The sequence below is a fragment of the Podarcis bocagei genome, assembly GCF_964188305.1.
Source record: "Podarcis bocagei genome assembly, chromosome: 17".
Classification (NCBI taxonomy): domain Eukaryota; kingdom Metazoa; phylum Chordata; class Lepidosauria; order Squamata; family Lacertidae; genus Podarcis; species Podarcis bocagei.
This window is the reverse complement of record NC_138143.1, coordinates 11,105,872-11,132,928: the sequence shown is the minus strand read 5'-3', so window position 1 is coordinate 11,132,928 and position 27,057 is coordinate 11,105,872. Positions and strand designations below refer to the sequence as shown.

The following is a 27,057-nucleotide window of genomic DNA, read 5'->3' as shown; positions in this document are numbered from 1 at the left end:
CTCACCTGGAGTACTGTGTCCAGTTCTGGGCACCACAGTTCATGAAGGACACTGACAAACTGGAACGTGTCCAGAGGAGGGCAACCAAAATGGTCAAAGGCCTGGAAACGATGCCTTATGAGGAACGGCTGAGGGAGCTGGGCATGTTTAGCTTGGAGAAGAGGAGGTTAAGGGGTGATATGATAGCCATGTTCAAATATATAAAAGGATGTCACATAGAGGAGGGAGAAAGGTTGTTTTCTGCTGCTCCAGAGAAGCGGACACGGAGCAATGGATCCAAACTACAAGAAAGAAGATTCCACCTAAACATTAGGAAGAACTTCCTGACAGTAAGAGCTGTTTGACAGTGGAATTTGCTGCCAAGGAGTGTGGTGGAGTCTCCTTTTTTGGAGGTCTTTAAGCAGAGGCTTGACAACCATATGTCAGGAGTGCTCTGATGGTGTTTCCTGCTTGGCAGGGGGTTGGACTCGATGGCCCTTGTGGTCTCTTCCAACTCTATGATTCTATGATTCTATGAAAATGGCGAGTGGCACTCACCATGGGCCTGCAACACGCCCAAGCCACATGACTTTAAACTATGTCTGTGAGGTGTGTATGTGTTCTTGTCATTGTTTGCTATGCTGTTGTGTATTTCTGTGTTTTTCTGTTATGCTGTGGTACCTCGGGTTACAAACTTAATTCATTCCAGAGGTGCATTCTTAACCTGAAACCATTCTTAACCTGAGGAACGCTTTCGCTAATGGGGCTTCCTGCTGCCGCTGTGCCGCCGGCTGTGCAATTTCTGTTCTCATCCTGGGGCAAAGTACGTAACCCAAGGTACTACTTCCGGGTTTGTGGAGTTCGTAACCCGAAGCGTTTGTAACCCAAAGTGTTTGTAACCCGAGGTACCACTGTACTGTCCACCGCCCTGTGATCCTTGAGTGAAGGGCGGCACAGAAATTTCATAAATAACAATAATTTTTATTCCTCTTGCAGCTAGATAGAATCACTAACACACACCCTATTCATAATACCTTAATAAAACCATCCTGAAAATCCACCATCAGAAAATGAAAAAAATACTTGAGGTGTTACATTTATTTTTGTTTGATTCTTCATTTAAAACATTGCATACTGCCCTTTCATTAGGGTGGTCGTGTTACTCAGTTTAAGTCTGGTTTAAGGATAATCAATCCTAAGGAGGAAGGAGTTGAAGTTGTCTATCAATAGTTAGCTACTGGACAGCAGACTGAAAGGGCACGCCCAGTTCACCCAGTTAGCCTTTGACAAGACGGCGAAATGTCCTGCATTAAATCAATCATTAACAACTTTGCATCTATATATGCAAATCAGTAAATTTTATATGCAATTTCCTGTCCTTTTTTTGTGTGTGAAGGGCTGCTCAACCCTTCCTCAACAGATTCCTGGGCGGTAATGAAACCCTAAAAACACAATAAAGTGGTTGCATTAAGGATAATACAAGGCGGCCACTAAAAATGTCCACAAATTAAAATGTCCGAGAAAGCAAAATGCCCTAGTCTAGAAACAAAACAAGAACCGAATGTAGGCACCGGCTGCACTTTAAGTAAGACATGTGCTAATCCATTATTAAATGAATAAAACAAAGTCTTCTGCGTTATTGTTATTTGGAGCACTTCCAATTGGGAAGGGCGCTTAGAAAAGAGCCTCAGCAGATCTCAGCACGTGGGCAAGCTGGTTTCAATCACAATACTATATCATGGTTAAAGTTATTGCATCTCTCATCTCAACACTGTTTCCTTCACTCCCATCATGCCTTTCCCCCAGTCAGTTCAGTGCCTGTGTTGAAACTCTGGTATGAGGGGTGGGGGAAACAACTTCATACAAGCATAAGACCATGTATTTGGCCAAGGTCCACCTTTCGCTATGGAAACTCCATCATTCATGCCTGGGGAAGATGGCCTCTTGGGCCTGCGATTGACTCTTGAGTCTTGCCACAATCTACCACCACAGTACCTGAGGCTGTTGCAACTGGCTTGATATAATCAGGATGAACCAAGGAAATGAGCGGTATGAAGGGCCCCATCCACGTCACAAATCCCTGGGAGTAGGTGGCTACCAGCTCGGAGACTTTGGCCAAACCCTCATCACAGGGCAAAACCTGGAAGCAACAGAGGCAGTGAGTGTTGGCACTAGCAGGGGCTGTGGTGCCACTGGGACAGGATTCTGGGGGCTAAGTCCAAAGCCCACCGGCCGGCAGAATGAGGAAAAGGCTGACCACATCTGGAAATAAGTGACATAGAGAGAGGGTCCCATGTGGGGCCGTTGAGTCCAAGGTCCTGCCACATCTAACGGCATCACTGTGCAAGCGGAAGGACTGCCGGGAACGAGGCAAAGGCAGTGATGGATGCCGGCCAAGGTTTGCAACAAGAACAAGAGGGAAGAGGTGGCGCTTCATAAAAGGAGCTTGCTGTTGGGCTTGGAGTTTGGGCTCTGGCCACCTGCCATGAGCAGGCATCTCAAGGTCTGGCAAAAGCCCCATTCATCTCAGTGGGACGGGCACCGATGTTCCCACTGGCTGTGTGGGTGACTATACATACAGCAGCTGGTAGGCAGCAATGAGTCCCAAAGCCAGCAGCTTTCTCAGAATTCCAGAGTGGTGCTTCATATTCATTAGAGATGCTAGGGAGACAAGAGCATTGCTTAAGGAGGCATATACTGCCACCCAGTGCTTTTCTTCTAGATAAAATGGGGCTGGTACTTGTTTACCCTCAGAGATAAGCGCTGTTGCCACCCATCCCTAAGCCCTGGGGGGGGGGGAGGATGGGGGAATGAGCAGCGGCAGAGCAAGCCAATCAGGCGCCTGGGGCGGCGTGTGTGCCCTGCACCCAGAGGCGGGGCCAGCTGCCCGTGGGGCGGGGCCAGCTGCGGCAAGATGCTCTGTGGGTGTGATGGCCTGGGATTTGGACTCGGAGGCTGAACCTGAGGAATCCCAGCCTGCACAGGATTCCCCGCCTCCAGAAGCAGCTGAGCAGGGGCTGGGGCCTGAGCCTGAAGGGTCCTCACCTGTGCTGGATCCTCAGGTGCAGCCATCAGCTGAGTCTGCTCTGGCTCCGGAGGTGATGGAGGACCCATTGCCTGCAGGTGCGCCTCTCCCAGCCCCGTCAGGGGAAGCTGAGGTTGCCTCTGGGTCCAGTAACCCTCCAGCCTCTCCTGAGCTGCAGAGGCTCAGGGCAGAGAGGCGGAGGGAACTGGACTTCCGGGTTAGTGCCATCGGCGAATGGCGGAGTTCCTCCGACTGGAGGAACTGGCTCCGTGGAAACTGGGTCTTCCCGCCGCGGTGAAGGGGGGGACCCACTAGAAATCCCAAGCGTAGGAAGCCTGGGAATGTGGGGTTTGGCAGGGCACCAGGAGCGCCCCGTGGGGTGAGCGGCGCGGTGCTGCGAACTGATTGCTACTTTCACGGAGTGAAGCCGCACAGCCATTGCCGGAGAGTGCTAAATTTTTCCTGTGGACAATTGGATTTAAAACAAGTACCCGTGAGTAGAAACGGAAAATTGGATCAAGAAATATCTTAATTTGGCACCGAAGCGGGAAGGTTCAAAACAAGAAGTCTGCCTTCCGCTTTTTGTACATAGACTGAAGCAAAAACCTTGTAAGCTAAAGTCTGGAAAGTCGTTTAAAAAGTTTAAATTTCCTTCATTTATAATTACTGAAACCCCCTTGGAAGCAGGAGAAAGGGGGGGACTTTGTTTAACGCCTGCAGGAGAGGGAGTGAAGAAAGATAAGTTTCCACCGTCTCTAACCTGGGAACGGGGTGTCAGAGACAGAAATTCTTGGAGAGGTTCATTGACTGTGAACGGAATACTTTGACAGATAGCTAAAGAAGAGAAATAAATTGATTCCAATGTTGCCTTCTGCATTCTAAAGAAACAAAATATCTGAAAAATGAAAGTAATTTTCCTTTGCTGGACTTGCCTTAAAAAAATGGATACAAATAGAAATTGTCTCCTCTAGAGGGAGCTTGCTAAATTGTTGCTGCGTCTACTTGAGGACTCTAAAGCTGTCAGATTAAGATCGTGGGACCAGTCCTTTTTGACCTTGACTAAATATGAGCTGGGAGGAAGTTTTGGTGCTTGCTTTATGCAAGACAAGTGCCTTGCTGGAACAGATGCATGAGAAGATGGATTTGATGAATGAGAAAATGGATTTGATGACTGTTGTGGTTAATAACTGTAGACAAACAGGGAATATTGATACAGAAACTATTCAGGGACCAACTCAGGAACCTGTACTGATTGGGCAAGTGCAGAAGATAATGGAGGAGGTTGCGGTTGCACCTCAAATAATACAAATGGAGAGACCCGAGGCCCTACAGGAGCATAAGCCGCTGTCTTTGAAGATTGAAGTTGGAGTCGGCCAGGGGGAGTCTGGAGCTGAGGAGGTTCTTAACTTTGGAGAGACCTCGAAATATGTTTTTAAATATTTTTTGGACTACATTGATGATTGTGGGGAGTGGGACTCTGGGGAATGGGCTGGTTGGATGAAGGGAGACGAAGATAATTTGGGGTTGGAATCCCCCAGAGACCTACTCCCCAACGAGAAAGGAAAGAAACTAAGAAAGAGACCAACAAAAGACAAGGAAAAGTGCAAGTATGAACAACAAGAAGAAGATCTTCAGAAGGGACATCGAAGAGACTTAAGGGCCTCGGACATTAGATTACCAGGTTGATGGACTAGATGGAATGGACGGTAAGGACTGACACGACCCGAGACCAGGAAGAAGAGACGTTGGATGAAGATTGGAAGAAAATTTATAAAGAATATTTTCCCCCCTAGGGAAGTAGCCTAAAATTAATGAACATTAGGGAAAATGTTGGAATGAAACTATATGACTCTAGTAGAAAAGATATCAGGAGTTATGTATAATCGAGTATTAAGCGTTAAGCTCTAAAGTATTTTTTGGTAAGATAAGGTTAAATAACTTAAGGTAATTTGAATAACAGAATATGGGGAAAGGATGGAAAGGATTTGTTGAGTTAATTAATAGGTTAAATTGTCAAGATAAATTAATTAGTAAAAATTGAGAAAGATGGAAAGAATTTGCTGAAATAATCAATCAAACTAGAATACAAAAAGGGAGGTGTGAGGAGGTCAATGAAACAAGCAAATGGAAGTTAAAGATATGTAATATGGGATTTGTGTTTTCCCCCCCTTCTTTTTTTATCTTTTTGCTGTATTGTTGCATTGGTTTTTATGTCTTGTTTTTTTTCTTGTTTTTTTCCCCTATGTATTGTAGTGTTTTTATTTTTTTTTCTTTCTTTTCTGTAATTTTGAAATTATTAATAAATATTATTTTTTTAAAAAAGAGAGAGGCGGAGGGAACTAAGTTCCCGCAGGAGGAGTGCTCGCCTCCAGGCCAGGAGAGGCGAGTCACCTGTGGACCAGGGCCACCCTGCGCATCGGGACAGATAAAAGCCAGCTAGCCCCAGTCCTAAGTTGCGGGAGCAACATTGTTGGTAGCCTGTTCCTGCCTGCACCCTGTCCTGCTGGAGCGCCTGGCCTCACCCAACTCCCTGCCTTAGTCCCAGCTTCAGCTTTGACGGACTACCTTCATACTGCACCCTCGACCTCGGACTGGACTCGGACCTCGCTTCACGGTTAACCCACAGGACCAGCACAGTGGGGCCTCCGAGGCGTCTGCCTGCCTCCTCCCATTCAGCTGCCCTACAGCTGAGGGGGAGGCAGCGGGTGGACCGTTTGGGGCAGCGTGGAGCCTGCGGGTGCCCAAGCCACTACGTCACTCCCAGGAGAGATGCATGGCTTGGGCGCGCTGCAGGCCCCGTGGTGAGTGCCGCCCGCCATTTTGCCACCCCCCTCAGTGGTGACACCCGGGGTGGCCCGCCCCCACTGCCCCCCTTCCTCCGCCCCTAGGAATGAGGATGATGAGTGCATAGGGGTTGATTGGGTGGGGCAAAGGGCCCAAGCCTATTAACCTCTGGGGGATAATTTGAGAGAGATACCCATGCCAACACCCAGGAACAAAGGCAAGCAAATGAGGGCTTCTCCACACTCAGCGTCTGAGTGCTCTATTTTTTCACCCCACAGCTTTCACCACAAAAGGATGACACAAAAGCATGACAAAAGGATATAGAGGTTATCCACAGGTTGCCATCAGCTCTGATTCAGTGGTAAGCAGTGTTTTTTTGCAGGGAAACTCCAGAGTTAAAGAGAGAGACAGACAGCGCTCACATGGACATGGAGCTTTAAAGTGCAGACTTCTGGAAAGTGTGAATAAGCCCTGAGCTAGCCTTCTTGTCATGTCCCTGCCATGGGCACTGCTCTACCCGAGAGTCATCTCTGGGTTCATGCCCAGTCCCATCTTGGCAACTATGCTCCAGGGAAGCCCGGCCTGCTCATTAACAGCTCAGCAAAGACCTTAGCAGCTCCTGCCAAGAAGCGGGCCTCCTGAGAGACATGTCACTGGGCCCAGGGCTCACAGTGTGCCCTGAAACAGTCCTGAGAGCGAGGGAAGGCACGAGGGAGAAACAAAGAGGGAGAAAACAGAGGAAGTGCTGTGAAGTTTTGGGGAAAGAAGAGCAAGGAGCCCGCTGGGCAGGGGGATGAACGCACGTTTCTGGAGTCTTTGATTTCTCTCCACCCCCACCTCCCAAATTAAGGTGACCGGGTCTTGCTGCTATTGCATTCTGAAGGGAGTTGCTGGGAGCAGAAACCTCTGCCTGACTTCTACACGGCTCTGCCATTTCTGTGGCTGGGAGCAATCTGTGGGGAGGACGAGCCAAACTGTGGCAGAGCAGAGCTGGGTTCAAATAACCTGCAAGGAGAAAACGCAAGGAAGAGGTGACCGTGGTTGGGGATGCGGCAACATTTCAGCAAGCTGGGAGTGGAAGTTGTTTGTGAGAACAAAGGACCCATTCAATCTGTCCCTGTACCCCTTATGGCAAGCAAGATCTATTTTCTGAAACAAATGTTTCTCCCTTCCTCACATTCCAGCTAGAGCACGTTCCCAATCTGAATACATATGCCGTTTGGGCTGGCTCTCTCTTCATTTCTGCCTCCCGTTTACAGTGGTACCTCAGGTTAAGTATTTAATTCGTTCCGGAGGTCGGTTCTTAACCTGAAACTGTTCTTAACCTGAAGCCCCACTTAGCTAATGGGGTCTCCTGCTGCTGCTGCCTGCCGGACCCCGATTTCTGTTCTCATCCTGAAGCAAAGTTCTTAACCTGAAGCACTATTTCTGGGTTAGCGGAGTCTGTAACCTGAAGTGTATGTAACCTGAAGCATATGTAACCTGAGGTACCACTGTATAACACAAAAGATATGGATGGATGGATGGTGTCTCAGACTGAAAGACATTCTTAGAATGTCACAACCAGCCCTCCCTGCAGTTCTGAATTTAGGCAAGCCTTGCGAGCCATCGGCACCCAGATATGGCGGTCTTCATCCCTCGCCCACCACAAGGAGGGCTGGCTGCTTCAGTGCCCCCTCCTTTCCCTCCCCTCAGCCAAGCTGGAGACCTCCCTCCTTGGACCAAGCCAAGCCGCAGCTCCAGAGGCCACACTTACCAGGTTGAGGTGCCCTAGGAGCCAGTTGCGACGCGGGGGCTCTGGGAAGCAACGCAATCTCTGGCAGTTAACGTAAAAGCGGTGGCACATGCCAAAGGCGTCTGTAAGCGAACGGAAGACCAAAGCCAGCAGCAAAAGCCCGAGGCTGGAGACAGCCATGGTCCGGAACAGGGTCTTCTCGAGAGCCAGCTTCTCCAGGATCCAGTCAGTGAAGGGCAACATTCTGGAAGAGGGAGGCAAGGAGGAGAGGGAGGCAGGAGAGACACAGTGTGCTCAGTGGGAGAGGGAGGCGGAGAGCAAGAATTTAAGCAAGCCTCCGCCACCCCCAGAATTGGTCACATTGGACTCTCTCCCTTCACATTGGCTCCCCCCCAAACCCGCTACACCCTGCCAGACCAGTGCACATTGAAACTGGAGTAGGCGCCCTTTGGTGATGGGCCAAAAAACAAGAACATTTCACCTTCAGACAGACTCGCTTTCCTATTTCCCTCATGGTGCTGGCAACCCTGCCACTCCCCAAACAGTGGGCAGAATGAGATTCCAATTAGTCATGTGTATCCACCCTCCACTGTCCCTGGAACACTTTTATTCATTCACTTAAGTTGTCTTGGTGGTTGTGATCAGGGCCAGGAGACCGGCTGAAGGGGGGCTACTTTCCCTTCCACCTTTTTTTTTTGCCTCACTCCAATTCACTTCCATGGGAAAGATAACAGTGCTTACATCTTTTCTTCCGAGGGGGGGGGGGGAAATACCTGGGGGCAATTTTGAGTGCAAAAATACCCCAATGGGATATGGTGAAGCTGCCCAGAACCGCAATACCTCAAGGACCGCCTCTTTCCACATGAACCTACCCAGACCCTGAGATCATCCTCTGAGGCCCTCCTTTCTGTGCCTCCTCCTCGAGAGGTCCAGAGGGTGGCAACACGAGAACGGGGCCTTCTCTGCAGTGGCTCCCCGTCTGTGGAATGCTCTCCCCAGGGAAGTTCACCTGGCACCTTCATTATACTCCTTTAGGCACCAGGCAAAAACGTTCCTTTTTAACCAGGCCTTTGGTTGATCTGATTTACATCCTATGCCCTTTTAAAATGTGGTTGTTTTTTTTGGGGGGGGGGCTATTGGGTTGTTGTTTTTATTTTTATTAGGTATTTTGTGGTTTCTTATCTTGATTTTATTCTGTGAACCACCCTGAGACTCCCAAGTATAGGGCAGTATATAAACTCAATAAATTAACAACAACAACAACAACAACAACAACAACAACAACAACACCTCCAGAGTCTGGCAGAAAGATAACCAATTTGGACCCAAAACAAACATCGATGCAAAGCAGCTTCTTTACGTATGGGAATATGCTCGCTGCCTTGACCAATTGCTCGCCTCTCATTTATCACCATTCAAAAAGCAGAAAACCTGCCGTGAGAACGAAGGGTGACTTTGTGACGTCACAGGAGGCAGCCAATCAGAGAGCTCTGTTCTGCAGGCTGGCTTCCGTCACTGTTAAGAGCCAGCTTGCAACCAAAGTGGATGTTGGGGTGAATAAGAGGGATCCCACTACCCGCTGCCCCGGGCAAGTCCTGTATGTAGAAATTGCCTTTGATTCCCCAGACAGAAACTGGGAGCACGGGAGGGGATGCTACTTGGGGTGACTCAGAAAGAGCCCTAGTGTTGCCATAGCCTAGTTTCTCAAATCTGGGCTGACTAATCCACTAATTGCTTTCGGTTTGCACACTAGGGCAAGGTGCAGCACAAAAGATTGCCTGCTTGCACAAACTTTTGAAAGAGTGGTCTCCCTCATCTGCTCTGCCTTCCTTCCTTTTGAGAACACAAGACAGCCTGATAGGGGGAGACCTGGTGTCTCACACTTTTGCAGCTCAAACAGTGCAGGACTTCACACTTTGCTCTGCGGTTACGTGAGAGTAAAAATTACAAGCGGGAGAAAGAGGTTATTGTTTTTCCCCTAAACCGGGGGTCGGCAACCTGCGGCTCCAGAGCCGCATGCGGCTCTTTAAAGCCTTTGCTGCGGCTCCGGGGCGGTGGCGAGGGGAGGAGGCGAGGGGCGGAGGCGAGGGGCGGAGGTGACCAGCCTGCCGCCTGGCGGGCGGGGCGCCGTAAAGCAGAGCGCCCCCCTCGCCAGGCAGACATCCGCAGCGTGGGAAGCCTTGCCGGACTTCCCGGCAAGGCTCCCCACGCTGCGGATAGCAGCCTGCCGCCCGGTGGGCGGGGCGCCCTAAAGCGCCCCCCTCGCCAGGCAGACATCCGCAGTGTGGGGAGCCTTGCCGGACTTCCCGGCAAGGCTCCCCACGCTGCGGATAGCAGCCTGCCGCCCCGCAGGCATCGGCCAGCCCCACAAGCTCGGGGGACAGCAGGGAGGCGCAGCGCATGACTAAACCGCTTCTGGTGCAACAGTACACTGTGACAGAAACCAGAGTGCACGGAAACGCCATTTACCTTCCCACCACAGTGGTACCTATTTATCTACTTGCACTGGTGTGCTTTCAAACTGCTAGGTAAGCAGGAGCTGGGACAGAGCAATAGGAGCTCACCCTGTTGTGCAGATTCGAACCGCCAGCCTTCCAATCGGCAAGCCCAAGAGGCTCAGTGGTTTAGACCGCATCCCCTGTGGTGGCAAGCCCCACCCATTACAATTAGGCACATTCTTTCCATAGGGTTTAAAGACAACAGTCTGCAATCCAGATACTGGTATGAACAAGAAAAACACTAGAATGCTTGCATTCATGACTACTGCTATGAATGGTCCATATGGGCATCTTGGGTGTCACATAGATAGCTCATAAACCACAATTATTTTTTTCCTATTTGGACCCATTGTTCTCTTTCTCTCCCTACCTCCTTCACTTTGGTATTCCTTTTTTTTTTTTTTTGAGAAGGTTGCAAATTCCAAGACAGTGTCCTGGGAGACTGAGATATCCTCCCACTTTTCTTTTTTAAAAGAAATGTTGCCATTTCTGATGGCAGATTGGTGCCCATTTGTTCTTTTAATATAGCGAGAACAAACACAGAGACTGTACTTTTTGCATTTCGTTATCACTTGATTTCCCCCCCCCCCATCCACATCCCAAAGTATGCACATATAGGGATTAAATGAAGATGATGCCGTCTCTGGTCTGCCAAAGTTCATACGTTCTGCCAGAGTGAGTGTGTTGGTCTTCCTCACTGCACTTCCTAGGTCAGGGTCCATGTTTTTAGAGCGCTAGCCCTTTGACAGGAAGACGTGGCCAGACTGTGTCCACTAGAAAAGTGTTGGGAAACGAAGGCAGCCAACTTTCTTTCTGTGCCACAAGCGCAGCTTGGTTTTTCTAGGTGCCAAAATTCCAACAGATCAGAACAGACTATTTATGTATGTGACCACTGCTGCTCGGATGTAACTAGCAGGACTGGATTTAGGTTTGATGAGGCCCTAAGCTACTGAAGGTAATGAGGTCCTTTATATGTCCAGCTGTCCTTTGTCAACAACAAATCTTTGCTGTTTTTTGTGTTGAATATATGCTATATGGTAATTTATGGACCTAATAGGTCCATACACAACACAAAACACTGTTGCTGTATGTAGGTTTTATTTTATTTGTTTTTATCTTATATTTTGGAAACGTACATCCAGGTATTTTTTCTTTAATTTTTTGGGGGGCCCCAAGAGAGTGGGGCCCTAAGCTATAGCTTGTTTAGCTTATACATAAATCCGGCACTGGATACTAGCCCAGAGATGGAAAGAAGACGGAGTCCCTACCAGGGAAGAGTGGCAGATTAAGTTGATGGACTATGCCAAAATGGCAAAAATGACCAGAAGAATCAGAAATCAGGAAGAAAGACCAAAATTTTAATAAGGAATGGGGAAAAGATGTAATTTACCCTAAAAACCATTGTAAACAATTAAAGTTATTAGTAGGATTAGAATAAACACTTGTGGTTTAATGTTGAATTACGGTTGTAATGGAGATTTAATAAATTTGGATTGATAGACAAGATGCAGGAGGAAAAGGTCAATATTGGGATCCACAAAGGGGAGTCCAGGAGATTCTTCGGAATTCTCTTTCTATGCTGGTTGATAATTGTTTGTAAATTTCAAAATCTGAAAAAAATAAATTATAAAATAAAATAAGGGCAGCTTGGTTTGTCAACATTTAGCAGAGGGCCTCCTTGGTAGTGGTGCCCGCCCTGTGGAACGCCCTCCCATCAGATGTCAAGGAAATTAACAACTTATATGACTTTTAGAAGACATCTGAAGGCAGCCCTGTTTAGGGAAGCTTTTAATGTTCGATGTTTTATTGTGTTTTTAATAGTCTGTTGGGAGATGCCCAGAGTTGCTAGGGAAACCCAGCTAGATGGGTGGGGTATGAAATATAATAATAATAATAATAATAATAATAATAATAATAATAATAATAATAATAGTTGTTGTTGTTGTTAAAAGGTAGGGTACTTTTTGGGGGAAATCATGGGTAAATATACCCCCAAAAGAGGACATTAGGGGAGGCAGGCTTTGGTTGGGGGGCAGGTTTCCGCTGAGGGGGGACCTCAGTTAATTAAGTACCTTCAATGCTTTTCCATATTTTTTGTTGATCTAGGGGAGGCAGCAGCCCCCCCTTGGCTACGCCCATGGGGGCGCATGTCTGTGCCCTTTTTGCAATATTTACTTCCCCTTGATTGCATGCTTACACGATTTATCTCCCCTTTCTTTTCTAAAACACAAACCTCCGAGGCGCTCCGCGTTACGCACAGGAGGAAACCCAGCAACCGACCGACCGAGCGCCTCCCGATCCCCCTTCCCCTGCGGGGGTCTCTGCGCTCCGCTCCGCCTTGCCCGGGGCCACTTTCCCGACGTTGCTTTGGCAGGTAGATAGCCGTGCCAGGAATGCAGCCAAGCAGGTGCGGAGGGCGAGAGAATGCCCTTTGGACTGCTGCAAGCTGGCGCAGGACCTTGGCTGCCAAAGCCAGAAAACGTGTCTCGTCGGAATGGCTGGAGACCCGCGAGGAACGCGGACGGCAGCTCAGCGGGGGCGAAGCATCTCTCTCCAAAGAGTCCCCCTGCAGCGCACGGCTTTCCTTCCTTACCTGGCCTCGCGCGTGCGCTCCCCTTCCCCTTTTCTACTCCGTCTCTTTCTGTGCTGTGCCGCAGGTGAGAAGCGAGCCGGGAGCCACCTGAGCATGCTCAGCAGGCGCCCATCTCCGCCTCCCCTCTTCCCGCCCCTCCATGCGGAGCAACGATGAAGCGCTTCTGCCCCCGTGTGGCCTTACCCATCTCCAGGCTCATCCACACTCCCCTTTGCCCCACATTTCTTTCTGGTTTTGTAAAAACTCAAAGGTTTCAAATACAGAATGAATATTCATGAATGCGCACATATCTAAATATGTAAACCACGTGTCTGAAATTGTACAGGTGAGCAATCCTGAAGCCATTTTGACTCTCCCAATGTCCTCAAATATTCCTCTGCAGCAGTGGCGTAGCGTGGGTTGTCAGCACCCGGGGCAAGGCAAGTAATTTGCGCCCCCTAACCCGTGGATTTTAGCAGGGGGCAGAGAGCTGCGAGTGCGCCCCCCCATGTTGCACCCGGTGCGGCCGGCCCCCCCTTCCCCCCCCACGCTATGCCATTGCTCTGCAGTAAGGGAGGCAAATGGGGAAAGCCTTCTCTGAGGAAAAGCCCCGCGCCCCAGCAGTTCACACACAGTGGGGAAATAGGAAAACCAAAGGAAATTCCTGCTCCCATGCAACCAACCCTTCTCTTGACATTGCAAAGAAATCCCGTGTACCCTAACTTAACAAAAAAGGATCAAGATAAAACAACACAGACTTGTTGGAAGCTAAAGTTAAATAATCACAAACTTGTCTTCACAATACTTCCCACAAATAGAGGTCACCCATCATATGCTCAAAGAAAAGTAAATATTCCCAAAAAAATCGGAATAGTCACCAGGGGCCTCGTGACAGCAGAAAATATAATCAAGGTAAAATTCCTCCCTCATGATACGGCCCAAAATAGGGCTACAGTGACTTTTAAGGACGGGCTCTCAATAAACAGACCCTTTCAAATACAGACCATTTCCTGAGGGCTGGCTTGCTTCTGCACCGTCTCTTCGGAAACATCGAAGACCCTTTACCACTTCTAGGAGCACATAGGCCAGCCAGACCAAAAACCAAAACCAGCACTGCAGAATCCTTCCCATCGTCTTTTCGCTTACAAATCCTGTCTTAAGGATGTACAGTGGTACCTCGGGTTACATACACTTCGTGTTACATACGCTTCAGGTTGCAGACTCCACTAACCCAGAAATATTACCTCGGGTTAAGAACTTTGCTTCAGGATGAGAACAGAAATTGTGCTCCGGTGGCACGGCGGCGGCGGGAGGCCCCATTAGCTAAAGTGGTGCTTCAAGTTAAGAACAGTTTCAGGTTAAGAACAGACCTCCGGAACGAATTAAGTAGGAACGAATTAAGTACGTAACCCAAGGTACCACTATATTTGTTTATGAATAGGGTGAGCCTGTGACCTGGATTCAGGAACTAAAGTATTTACCATCACAAAAGAATGGCCAAGCTGCCCAGGTAATGCAGCCAGCGACCATTATCAGGTATCCTGGCAGACAGGATTTCTGCTGAAGACCCGCCTCCTATGATGTATGTGTGATGATTTTGGGGTGGACTAAGGGGGTTGACATTGCACAATGTCAAAAGTCTTTAAAGGTTCCTGCACACTTTTGTTCAGGATCTCTCTCTCCTTGGAAGGAGAGAAAGGAACGTTGTTGCAACAGAAAAACAAATATCTCCCTTGCTTTCTGCTGGATCCTGCCTCCATCCCTCCTCCTCTGAGCGATCATGGACTTAGGGGACTCAGATTCCCATGGGGAGTTGGGCAGCAAAAAGCCCTTTAAATATTTGAAGGTGGGTATCAGATCTCCTCTTAGTTTCCTCTTTTCCAGGCTAAACATACCTAACTCCCTCAACCATTTCTTATAAGGCTTGGTTTCTAGACCCTTTCTCACCTGGGTCCTCTTCCGCTGCACACATTTCAGCTTGCTGATATCCTTCTTAAACTGTGATGCCCAAAACTGGACACAGGACTCCAGGTATTGTCTAATCAAGTCAGAATCAAGTGGTACTTCCCTTGATCTGGACACTATACTTTTGTTCATGCAGCCTAGAATAACATTTGCATTTTTCCTGCTGCATCACACAATTGACTCATGTTAAACTTGCAGCCTACTAAGACCCCTGGATCCTTTCCGCATGTACTACTGGCAAGCCAGGTATCCCCAATATTATATTGGTGCAGCTGCTTCTTCCTGCCTGAGTGCAGAACCTTACATTTATCCCTTTAGTACCCCCTTCCTCATTTTCCTCTTTCCCACAGCATGAGGGTACGGTCATACCTCATGTTACGTCCGCTTCATGTTACGTTCTTTCAGGTTATGTCCTGTGGCGACCCAGAAGTACTGGAAAGGGTTACTTCCGGGTTTTGTCGCTTGCGCATGGGCAGAAGCACAAAATGACGTCACGCGCATGCGCAGAAGCGGCAAATCGCAACCCGTGTGCGCGCAGACGTGCCGCTGCGGGTTGCATTCTTTTCATGTTGTGAATGGGCCTCTGGAACGGATCCCGTTTGCAACCAGAGGTACCAATGTATTGGGTAAGTGTGTCACTCAACACAAAACAACTTTGAAACCATTGTTCTGTTTTTAATGGAAACTGCTCTGCGTCCATACAGGGCTGGGGTTCCTTTTATATTTCCTGGCAGGGGCGATGGGTGAAGATGGGGTGGAACAGGTGCTTGCCTCCTGCTCTGCTGCCCTCACCTTTGGCCGCTCCCTTCTCCTGTGTGGCATGGAAGTGTGGGCCGGCGGGCACCTGAGCTTCAAACATTTGCACTAGCCTGCCCAGGCTCTGACCGATGTTGGCAAGCTCCGAGCGAACGCGCCGCACAGCCGGCACCAGCTCCTGCAGCCACAGCGTTTGCTGCTCCTGCACAGCCTTCAGCCTGGCCTCCATGTGGGACAGCTGCTGCTCAAAGTTCTCTTCCTTGTCCCTCGGCTGCCTTTCCCCCACCCCAAGGCAAAGAGGTCTGGGTGCTGGCAAGGAGGAGGAAGACTTTAGCGAGCCAGGTGGCGTGGAGCAGCCGGCCTCTTGCGTTGCACAAAGTGGGGTTCTGGGCCGAGGAGGCCAATCCTCTGGGAAACGGGAGAGGATGCAGCAACTTGTACTCCTGCTTGGAGTCAAAGAGAGCTGAGAGGAAGACTTCTGCGACTGGGCCTTGCTTGGGCCTAAGCGTCCTGACTTGAGGCTGCTCACTGTCTTCAAGCTGATGGCATCGTCGGTGAGGGAGCTGGACTTGGAGGACTCACTCTGCATGGGGAATGTACTCATGCTCTTAGCAGTAGGACTTGTGCGGGGGTTGGAGACCAGAGAGGAGGAAGAGGAGAGGTCGTCCTCGGAGCAGGACATGGGAAGTACTGAAGCAGCATGGGAGACGTCTAATATCTGAGCTTCGGGTCGGAGAGTCCTGTGCTGCTGCTTCTCCCCTGAGGCCGGGGCTTTGGTGGGAAAGAGGCCTGGTGGCGGAGCAACCATTTTGTGCTTCCACAGAGGTGGCACAAGTTGGGTTTGGACAGCATTCCAAGGCTGCCCTGGGTTGGGCACCTTCCTTCACTTCCAGGGAAACCCAAGCGGCAGGACACCCAGAGGGATCGGGTTTTATGCCAACACCAAGCAGTTGACGCAGCTGCTCCAAAGTTTCAATGTGCCTCTGCCACTATCCCTGGGAAATGAAAGCAGTTCTGTTAATCCTGCAGCTGCGAGCGGGCATAGACTAATCACAAGCAGATTAGAAGGATCTGGTGTCAGTGAAGGGATGACAGTCAATTGTCTGGTTTTTGCTGCAAAACCGTTGCTGCACTCTGGCACTGGCTTGGAATGAATCAGACAACGCTGGGTTTCAAGGTGATAGCTATGACCTCGGGTTGGCGTACTGATTGCTGGGTTGGTGGGGTGCAGCAAAATGCAGCGTTTTTGCTGCAAAACTCTGCAAAACAACTGCAACAGTTTGGCAAAGAGGTTTTTTTTTTGTAAAAAAAATTGCATTTTCAAAAACTGGAACAGAGAGCATATTTAAGCCACCTCCCCCTCCCCCACTTACAACTTTATACCAAATACAGCTTGTATACATATACAGTGGTACCTCAGGTTACATACACTTCAGGTTACAGACTCTGCTAACCCAGAAATAGTACCTCGGGTTAAGAACTTTGCTTCAGGATGAGAACAGAAATTGTGCACCGGCGGCAGCGGGAGGCCCCATTAGCTAAAGTGGTGCTTCAGGTTAAGAACAGTTTCAGGTTAAGAACGGACCTCCGGAACGAATTAAGTACTTAACCCGAGGTACCACTGTACCATATGACTTCCCTTCCACCCTTTTCCTGGTTCCTTTGCTATTTGGAGACATCTTCAGTTGACAAACTGTGAATTTACCTCTCAATTGAACTTGAGATTCTGCCCTTATGTGACCTGCCCTGAATCAATAGCATAAACTGCAAAGGTCAGGAAGCATTCGGTTGTTCAAAGTGCAATACGAGTCTGTTAGGTAACACCTGATTGGCTGGTTTTATTTGGTTCCTCTCTTCCTTCCTGTCAGTGGCGTAGCATGGGTTGTCAGCACCCGGGGCAAGGCAAGTAATTTGCGCCCCCTAACCCGTGGATTTGCGCCCCCTAACCCTAACCCCCAGATGTTGCGCCAAGTGCGGCCGGCCCCCCCCCTGCACCCCCGCTACGCCACTGCTTCCTGTCAAATTGTAGATTGTGAGTGATCAGAGCGAGGGACTTGCCTTTTGTTTTTTTAACTATGTGGCAAGAGCCAGGCACATTCCTGGTGTTATATAAAGGATAACAGAGCAATTCTAGCTGGGCCAAGTCATTTGCGATGTTCTTTCCAGCTCTAACACGTTGTGCTTTGTTGGTTCTCATTTTAAAAAAAAAGGATGCGGTGAAACCAAGCTTAGGGGTGGATATTAGAACTGTCAACAAAACAACAAAAAGATGTATGTATAAAATACCACAAAACTCAACAAAAAACCCAAACCTGATGTATTATGAAATGAACGCTAAGTTGGAACATTCACAATAGGAGCTCAAACTGTTGTTGATTTCACAAATGTTGTGAATTGGCCATAACTCGTTTAATTACCCCATGCCTCTGAGTTATTGGGGAACAATAGTGCAGGTTGCTGCACTCATGGTCTCTGTGTATTTTTCTGGTTGGCACCTAAGGGCAGAGGATGCTGGACTAGATAGGATATTGGACTGATCCAAGTGGGCTCTTAGGTGCTTAAACTTTATTTTGTGTCATATGATCCATCTCAACCGTTAAAGGTGGAGAAATATGGGGTCTGGCCTGATCCAGGAGAATCAGGTTATGCCCATGCTGATGTGGCAGCACTTCTGATGCCACAGATCCCCTAAGCTTGGATTGTTCTGTTTCTTTTCTCTCTTTCAAATGCACCCCCCCTTCCAGTGACACTTTGCCAAGCTGTGGCGAGAGAAGCTAGCCACAGCTTGCAAAACTCAGTGTGAGTTTGCTTGCCTTTTTCCACTACCTATTCCAGGAGCCTTGACTTCAGCACTTAGGTGATTTAAACTAGCTCAGGAATTTTCTTCAGTGGGGGTGAGGAATTCCTTGAAGAGACAAGGAGAGCTGTTTTGGCACAGGGGCAAGACCTAGAATAACGTCACTGTGTACTAGAACGATCCTCTTCTTTCAATGTACAATTATGTAAATCTTTGCAATTACGCATGAAAGTTCAAGGCAGCGTGCACTGCTACAATGTTTTCAGATGACTGCCAAAGAATACTGTTATCTTGCATGACGTTAGAAACCATCTGGCACGGACATTGAAATATATACGCTTAGCATTTGGCTTAAAGCTCCAGGTCATGTCCAGGCCTGCCACCCTCTCTCTGAGCAACCTGTATCATTGGGGAAAACATTTTCCAATTCTGGGTGTGAACTCCTGGTTCCTCTCAAGGAAGCGGAGTGCTTCTCCCCAACAGATTGCCCAAGTGCCTCTCCGATTAAGCACAGGATATCCTGCAGGATGTAGGACTGGCATCTTAGCAAGACTCGGGCTCTAAAAAGGAGTTGCAGTAATTGAGACACACTGGCTTTTCGAAGCTAAGCCAGGCAATGGGTTTTCCACTCACTTGAAATAACACCATTCATGTTCTGAGAATGCTTGTTCCTAGGGTGGTTCTGGCCTTCAATTACAGTGGTGCCCCGCAAGACGAATGCCTCGCAAGACGGAAAACTCGCTAGACGAAAGAGTTTTCCGTTTTGGAGGTGCTTCGCAAAACGAATCTCCTATGGGCTTGCTTCGCAAGACGAAAATGTCTTGCGAGTTCCTGCGGGTTTTTCCCCCTCCCCCTTTTTCTAAGCCGCTAAGCCGCTTATCAGCTGATCCGATAAGCTGATAAGCCGCTAAAAGCCGCTAAAAGCCACTAATAGCGCTAATCCGCTAATCTGTCAATAGGCTTGCTTTGCAAGACGAAAAAAACGCTAGACGAAGAGAATCACAGAACGGATTCTTTTCGTCTTGCGAGGCACCACTGTATACTTCTCAGAAAGCACCTGTTCTGTGAGGACAACACGAATCATACTTCAACCCAAAGCAACATCTGACTGTGTATCCACAAGGAAGTAGGATATCAAATGAGGGCTTAGAATCATGTACGAAACGGAATATCCATCTGTCTCGCGATTGGTCAGGCATCTTATTTACAATAATTGATGCTTAAAGCTAGAGTTTTGTCATGGTAACCCCTGAGAGCTGGGGAACAGGGAAAAACTGGGAAATCCTTTTATAAATAAGGATCATTTAACTCTTCTCACTATAATCTCACAGGTAATCCTTACTAAGCAGTGGTGATTATTGTGTGGATGAAAACTCTATTCTTGCTTTCATTAGTCTGAATGGGCTGCTTTGTAAAGCTGGGGAGACAGGGTTGTAATAAGGTTACAAACACTCTTCTTTGGGGAAAGATGTGGCCATGTTCCATTTGCAATGTCCTCCTTCAAACGAGATGGTGCCCAAGATACACAATGCCATTAGTCACAACAGTGTCATGCCTCTCCACCCTTGAATAGCAGCCGGACCTTATCCCTAAACTTAATGGCACCAGTGCTTTTTATGTAAGGTGTATTGTGCATTCCACAGGATCCCATGGGATCTGCTCCATGCTGGTGGTTCTGAGCCATAAGAAAAGCTCAGTTGCTGGTGCAACCATCGCCTGCGTTCTTCATGCATGCAACGATTGTTTTGATATCCAGACATAACACTCCACATCACTGCAGGCATTCAAAGCCATTCAACTCATCCTCCTGCATTCTATCACATCGGAGAAGCAGGAAGGAAAACAGCAAAGAACAGCTTAAACAGACAACATCAGGCTAGGTATCTGATCACAGTTCCAAAAACCATGCTGAGGGATCTCAGTTCTAGGTTGTCTAGCACCCAACCACAAACCAGTTTCACTGCGTAGGAAGAGTCCTTCATAAACCCCAAATATAGCACATGATGGGTATGAAAATCTATCAGTCAAGGTCAACCTTCCACACATATAAATATTATTGGAGTGCATGTCTACCTAACTAGGCTTGTTATTCTGGGGACACATACATAGGCGCCGACTCCATGGGGCCTGAGGGGGCCCGAGCCCCCTCAAAAATTCGTTTGGGGGGGGCTCTGCCCCCCCAATAATTTAAGAAAATTATTAGGCACCTTGCCAAAAAACGCGCAGGGGACTCCGGCGCGCGCCTCCCAAAGTGACCGGGAGCTCCTGAGAAGGGGCGGGCAGGTCGGTCAGTCAGAGGAAGACCCCCAGTGGCGGGACTTTAGAAAGGAATGGAGCCGCGGGGCCGAGGAACGGCGTATTCGTCGCCGGCGAGGGACCGGGGTGAGGGGAGAATGGAGGGGACGGGAGTTCCCGCCGCCGGAGTGGGGCTTTTTTTCTGGGTTCGGCTAAGGTGACGTTGGTAGGAGGGAGTGGCCGCCTCCCGGCGCAAAGCCTGGGGAGGGCAGGCCGGTTCTTGCATGCAAAAGCACCACTGCCATCCTGCCGCCAGTATGGACCCCGGTATGGGCCCCCCCCAATATTTTTTATAAGTCGGCGCCCCTGGACACATACCCTCTAAATAATTGGAGATTGTCAGCAAACGGGTTTATACCAAACACTCCAAAAGGTATGCTCTCAATCTGGGATAAGCCCACCTCTGAATCTTGGTTGTGTAAGCAAGCCTAGGAACGTGGCTTGACTAGACCCACTGAGACCCCCAAAGTAGATCATCTTGAAGGACTGGGCAGTGCTAGCTCTTGACTAAAACATAACGGCCAATGAAAGATCATAAAGTTTGAGAAGAGTCTTGCCTAATTCTTGGGCCAATACCCATCTCTAGAGCTGTCCTCTCTGCCCTTCATCCTCACACCTTCCTCTTAAATCTATATGCTGAGGTAATCTCATTTTCTCTTACCTGTGGGTAGCCATGACCATCACCCATCAAGACCTCCCAAAAGTAACCAGCTCTACCTGGCTAAATGTCAAGGCAAATGAGTGGTTGGCAGGCTGGCCAATAGGAGTGGGGGAAAGGAAATTGTGAGAAACCATTGGTCAAAGGCATAATCACCAGCCCATCTGAGGCCACACCCCTCACTGTGAGGTACACAATGGCTCCTGGGAGTACAGGTGTCTGCATGTGAAAGGCTGTTCTGTAGCAAGACGAGAGTGATCACCACTATGTTCAGTCAGAAGGTCATATAAATGCAATAGCTGACCACACCCTCTGAAAAAGCAACACTCCTCTCTGATCCCAGATGTCTTGAGTCAGGTTATTATCACTTACTCAGAAGGGATGTGGGTGGCGCTGTGGTCTAAACCACTGAGCCTCTTGGGCTTGCCGATCAGAAGGTCGGCGGTTCAAATCCCCTCAACGAAGTGAGCTCCCGTTGCTCTGTCCCAGCTCCTGCAAACCTAGCAGTTCAAGAGCACGCCAGTGCAAGTAGATAAATAGGTACTGCTGTGACGGGAAGGTAAATGGCGTTTTCATGCGCTCTGGTTTCTGTCACAGTGTTCTGTTGCGCCAGAAGCGGTTTAGTCATGCTGGCCACATGACCATGAAAGCTGTATGTGGACAAATGCTGGCTCCCTTGACATGAAGCGAGATGAGCACCACAACTCCAGTTACTTTTGACTGGACTTAACCATGCAGAGGTCCTTTACCTTTACCTTACTTATTCAGAAGTAAAGAGAAACATATTCTTGGAAGATGCTATTATCTTGACCCATTTCAGTCTGGCTTTAGGCCTGCTTTGATCACCTTTATCACAACAGGGGGAATGTGACCCTGTTTCTGTTACCTGATCTCTCAACAGCTTCTGATGCATGAATCATGGCATCCTCCAGTATCAGACTCTGTGGGCACTAATTTGTGGCACTGTATTTCAGTGGCTCCACTCCTATCTGCTGGACCATTGACAGAGAATGGCTTTGGTGTCTGTTGGTCTCCTGGCATTTGTGCTTTGAGGTCCTTGAGGGTCCAATCTTGTCCCCAAAGCTTTTAAACGTGCCCTTGAAACCTTTGAGAAAGGCCATTAGGAGATTTAGAGCAAAGTGTCACTAGTGTGCTAATGATACTCTGCTCATTCTCTGTAACATCTGAATCAGTGGACCAGTGGAGTCAGTGTCTGGAGTCAGTGATGGGCTGGATGAGGGCTAATACGCTGAAGCAGAATCCTGGCAAGATGCCAGCTCTGTGAATGAGTGATTTTTATGGAGGCACAGGAGGCTGCGAAGAAAAGGGGGAGATGGAAAGTCCTGTTCCAGAACATGAACTTTGTTCTATTCAAAAAAAGGAAAGCTAGCATCCAAACTAGGCTCAATATTTTCTGCCAGTTTCTTAATGCTAACATTTCAGAAATTAAAAAAGAAACATGGGAAAATAGTTGACCCCCCTACCTTTGCGATGTTACCTAACCAGGATATTTTAAATTCAGGACACTTTTGTAAATAAGGAATCAGCTGATTTAAGAAAATGCTCTGAAAGGATCCTGGACAGCTATAAAAAACTGTGTTTGTTCATAGATCATTCATATTCAAAGCTACACAGATACAAAGGTATTTTCTAGTCAAAGTTAAGACTGCAGCACTTAACAATTTTCGGTTCCCACCCCCAGATTAGTTTGGTTTTTTGCCTTATTAGTGTGATACTCTGATACTTTGCTTAATTGATCTATTAAATTTAAGACCTCTAGGATTGCTTTTGTCATGTTTTTGAAAGAAATCGCCAAATCATTTTTATACAAGGAAATTCTGAATTATAGCTGTCTAAAGTTTGTCAATTACTTCTGAACTTGATTAGGTTGCAACTGGTTTGAGAGTTAATTGCAAACAGAGTAAAAAAAGAAAAGAAAAGCCTGTCTACTGCCATGTTTATATTGGTTTGTGGCTGTTACATTAGATAAGCTGCTGAACATTTTGAAATAAACATTACCACTTGACACGCTCAAAGGCTTTTTCTGCATCTGTTCATTTTACAAAGGGGTTATGCAAATACAAAGGGGTGCAGAGGCACACCTTTAGCTCTAGCCATGTAGACCCTGTTGTCATGTGGCTTCTTGTGGCTTCCCATGTGTTTGGTCTGCAGTGGGGAGCCTGCTGTACTTGTGTAGGATTCCCCATGCATCAATGGCCATAGGTATACCTCTGAATACCAGTGGCTGGGAATCACAAGTGGGGAGAGGTCTGTTGCACCCAGGTCCAGCTTCTGGGCTTCCCAGAGTCACCTGGTTAGCCACTCTGAGAGCAGGATGCAATACTAGACGGGCCTCTGACTTGATCCAGCAGGCTAAAAAAATTCCTTCCAGTAGCACCTTAAAGACCAACTAAGTTAGTTCTTGGTATGAGCTTTCGTGTGCATGCACACGAAAGCTCATACCAAGAACTAACTTAGTTGGTCTTTAAGGTGCTACTGGAAGGAATTTTTTTATTTTGACTATGGCAGACCAACACGGCTACCTATCTACTACTTGATCCAGCAGGGTTCTTATGTTTTATGCAATCTAAAAACCCCACAGTCTTTTTGTACTCGCATTACTCTTTCACACAAGTAACAAATGAATAGGGTTACTATAGGAGTAATCTGCCTGCAATACAGCCCAGTGTCCTATTAGCATGTTTACTTTGTAAACTTTACTAATTATAAAGATCTTATTGACCTGATTTGACAATTGTACAGCTAGAGGATTTCGTCATTGTGGGGTTTCCCTTTTTCTTTTTTTCCTTTTTTTAAATAATATTTATCAAAGTTTCACAAACAATGAAAAGTTTCACAATTTAAACATAAGAAAAACTACAAAAATAAAAAAAAGAAAAAATACAAAAACAAAACATATAAAAAATACACAATAAAAAACAGTTAACAAAAGAAGGGAAGGGAAGAAGGAAAGAAAAGAAAAACCAAAAAACAAAGCAAAAAAAAAGATTGATATTTTCATATCTTATACTTCATTCACTAGTTTCTTGACCTCCTCACACCTCCCATTTTGTATTCCAGTTCAAATATTAAATTCAGCAAGTCCTTACCCTCTAGCATTTATCCTCACTCAATATATTAACCTATTATAAATATCAATTTTCCATTTATCAATCCTTATTTACATTTTCTTAAAAATCTTTTTACCAATACTACTTATTTTCCATCAGACATTGTTTTAACATTCCTTAATTTTACAGTGCTTCTGCAAGTAGTCTTTAAATTTCTTCCAGTCTTCCTCCACCGACTCTTCTCCCTGGTCACGTATTCTGCCAGTCATTTCTGCCAAATCCATGTAGTCCATCACTTTTATCTGCCATTCTTCCAATGTGGGTAGCTCCTGTGTCTTCCAATACTTCGCGATGAGTATTCTTGCTGCTGTTGCTGCATACATAAAGAAAGTTCTATCCTTCTTTGGCACCAATTGGCCAACCATGCCCAGGAGAAAGGCCTCTTTTTTTTTCAGAAAGGTATATTTAAATACCTTTTTCATTTCATTATAGATCATCTCCCAGAAAGCCTTAATCCTTGGGCACGTCCACCAAAGGTGAAAGAATGTACTTTCAGTTTCTTTACATTTCCAACATTTATTATCGGGCAAATGATAGATTTTTGCAAGCTTGACTGGTGTCATGTACCATTGCTTCATTCCAAGTATTTGGAACTGGGATGTTGTTGCAGACATGCATTTAATAGATTAATTCCTAGAAATAAGCGAAATATCTATAAGAGTCTTACATTGTTTAGTTAGAAGGTCATCCGATCCATCCAGGTGCTTTGTTTACCTTCAGACTCTTTATAGACTCCATAGACTTTTTCACAAGACAACTAAAATATTGCTATTTCCTTTGGGTTTTTAAGGGGAAATGGGGGGGGGGTCTGGAAAGTCTGGATCTGTGCCTGGAAATGCAGTGCAAAGGTAAGTTTGGATGAGCCTCATGTTTATATCACAGAGTTTTTGTGAGAAGAAAATGGGGAATGAGGAAATCAATCTGGCCCATATACCCAACTCCAGCATAACTCTAGTGGGACTATGAACTCCAAAACTGATCTCCCAGTTGAGTAATTTGTGACTCTTCTTACAATTCAGATGGGATGCTTAATGCAGGAGTCATATATCAGTCCAAGCTTTAATCCCGATAAATACTGTAAATATATATTATCAATGTTTGTTCTTGTAGGGAAAAGCTTATTGTTCCAAGAACTGAGCCATGTTTTAAAGTTAACAGTTATTGGTTCCTTTAACATTTAGCATCTAAACTCTATTTTACTTATGACACAGTCTAAAAAAACCAATAAAAGAAAAGAATATTTAAAGTAGGCCATATAATTGACTGAGATTTGTTCATGTCTGTCCTTATGTAGGCTTCTAAGGCTTCAGAAATCAGAATTATTTTCTGTAATTTTCTATGTTTTTGATTCATTGTTCTGAAACTGTGCTTCTGTCACATCTGATTTGCCTAAGGTTACAGTTCTGTACTTGGAACAGGAGTAACCCCATTGAACTCAGTGGAGCAACATTGTGCCGCAATAAATTCCTCTGTTTCCTCTTTATTCTTGGTGTTCTTGTTCTTCGCACACATATTTCAAAAGGGAATCCCCATTTTTACTTAATCTTCCCTTTAATCTCGCAGTGCGATATTTGAAACCGGTCTTCTCGTAAAGTTATCAGCAACCTAGTTGCCAAAAAGACCCCCAAATACGGGAAATGTTGACCTTTCAATGTCAGGTCTCCCAAACAGCTGATATTATTGCTATGGGACAGCCAAAGAGACAAATATCTGTTTAATGTTTTCCTTCATGTTAGCACTGGATCAGGGGTCAGCAAACATTTTCATCAGGGGGCTGGTCCACTGTCCCTCAGACCTTGTGGGGGGGCAGACTATATTTTGAAAAATATAAATACAGTGGTACCTCGGGTTACAGATGCTTCAGGTTACAGATGCTTCCAGTTACAGACTCCACTAACCCAGAAATAGTACCTCGGGTTAAGAACTTTGCTTCAGGATGAGAACAGAAATCGCACAGCAGCAGTGTGGCGGCAGCGGGAGGCCCCATTAGCTAAAGTGGTGCTTCAGGTTAAGAACGGACCTTCAGAATGAATTAAGTTCTTAAACTGAGGTACCACTGTACCCTGCAAGCCAGTCCCACAGCTGCTTCCGGACCTGGAGGAGGAACACACTCTGCACGTGTTCAGGAGCACGTCTCGGCGGTGCCTGCTCACCGGCATTGATGAGCAGCAGCCGCTCCATCGGCCCGTCTCCATGGAGCTCCCAGGCGGTGTGTGTTATGTACTGAAGTTCTCACCCTGGGCCAGCAGGGGGATACTGTAGATAGTTCAGGTCCACATATGCAAAAAAGGGATCAAAAGTGACGTTCAGTGATTGGATAGTTACAGAAAATGGTTACTGTTGCGTTTTAGTGGAGCTCTATATAAGCAGGCTGCCTGAACCCTTCAGTTCAGTTCTGTTCTGGCCTGTGAATAAACAAGAGCTGTTTGAAGAATCGCTGTGTCGTCTGATGTGTTCACCCACAACTTAACAGTGTGCACCACGTGCTGCCACCCGTCGTCTGAGGTCAGGTCGGTGAGCGGTGCTGCCAAGCACTCCACCAGCAGCAGCGCCAAGTCGGGTGCCAGGCACGGGGCCAGCAGGCACGCCAAGCTCTGATGCGCCCGTCATGATGCCCAGACCTGCTGCCCGTCCGCCTGTCTCTCCATCCATGGCTGTGCCAGGTTTACCTCAGTGCATGGGCAATGAGGCTTTGGATTGGCTGCAGGAACTTCCTGCAGCCAATCCGAAGCCGCGCCAGCGTCGCTGCCCACCCAGAGGCATCCGCCGCTTTGGATTGGCTAAAGGAGCTTCCTGCAGCCAATCTGAAGCTGTGCCAGCATCACGCAAGTCAGTCCCCGTGTGGTGAGGCGTCTGCGGTTT

General features: G+C 47.4%; 3 protein-coding genes and 1 long non-coding RNA gene across 9 annotated transcripts in view; 1 reads left to right on the top strand and 3 right to left on the bottom strand.

Moving 5' to 3' along the window:
• CYP4F22 (cytochrome P450 family 4 subfamily F member 22) overlaps positions 1-12,750 on the bottom strand; it is a 39,121-nt gene extending 26,371 nt beyond the window's left edge. Inside the window, exons 1-3 of one of the 3 annotated variants that reach the window (XM_081176576.1) lie at positions 12,615-12,750; positions 7,545-7,767; positions 1,975-2,119 (exon numbers count right to left, since the gene is read on the bottom strand). In XM_081176576.1, the coding sequence (XP_081032702.1) occupies positions 1,975-2,119; positions 7,545-7,767; positions 12,615-12,709 (463 nt within the window). In that variant the 5' untranslated portion in view covers positions 12,710-12,750. Of the gene's footprint in view, positions 1-1,974; positions 2,120-7,544; positions 7,768-12,254; positions 12,386-12,614 lie in introns of those variants that run through there. The other 2 variants (XM_081176578.1, XM_081176577.1) reach the window with 2 other exon arrangements.
• Positions 1-27,057, top strand: part of RASAL3 (RAS protein activator like 3) — a 150,999-nt gene that overhangs the window by 39,451 nt on the left and 84,491 nt on the right. The window lies entirely within an intron of this gene.
• LOC308577075 overlaps positions 1-27,057 on the bottom strand; it is a 137,359-nt gene that overhangs the window by 57,861 nt on the left and 52,441 nt on the right. The window lies entirely within an intron of this gene.
• LOC308576891 (uncharacterized protein) lies at positions 15,213-21,213 on the bottom strand. The gene is made up of 2 exons (XM_081176946.1): positions 21,068-21,213; positions 15,213-16,309 (listed from the first exon to the last, which is right to left on the bottom strand). Exon 2 carries the CDS (start codon positions 16,120-16,122, stop codon positions 15,277-15,279), a length of 846 nt encoding a protein of 281 aa, XP_081033072.1. The 5' UTR covers positions 16,123-16,309; positions 21,068-21,213; the 3' UTR covers positions 15,213-15,276.

Excerpts from the sequence above, each read along its gene's own strand:
- LOC308576891 (XM_081176946.1), bottom strand. The coding sequence starts at position 16,122 with ATGGTTGCTCCGCCACCAGGCCTCTTTCCCACCAAAGCCCCGGCCTCA.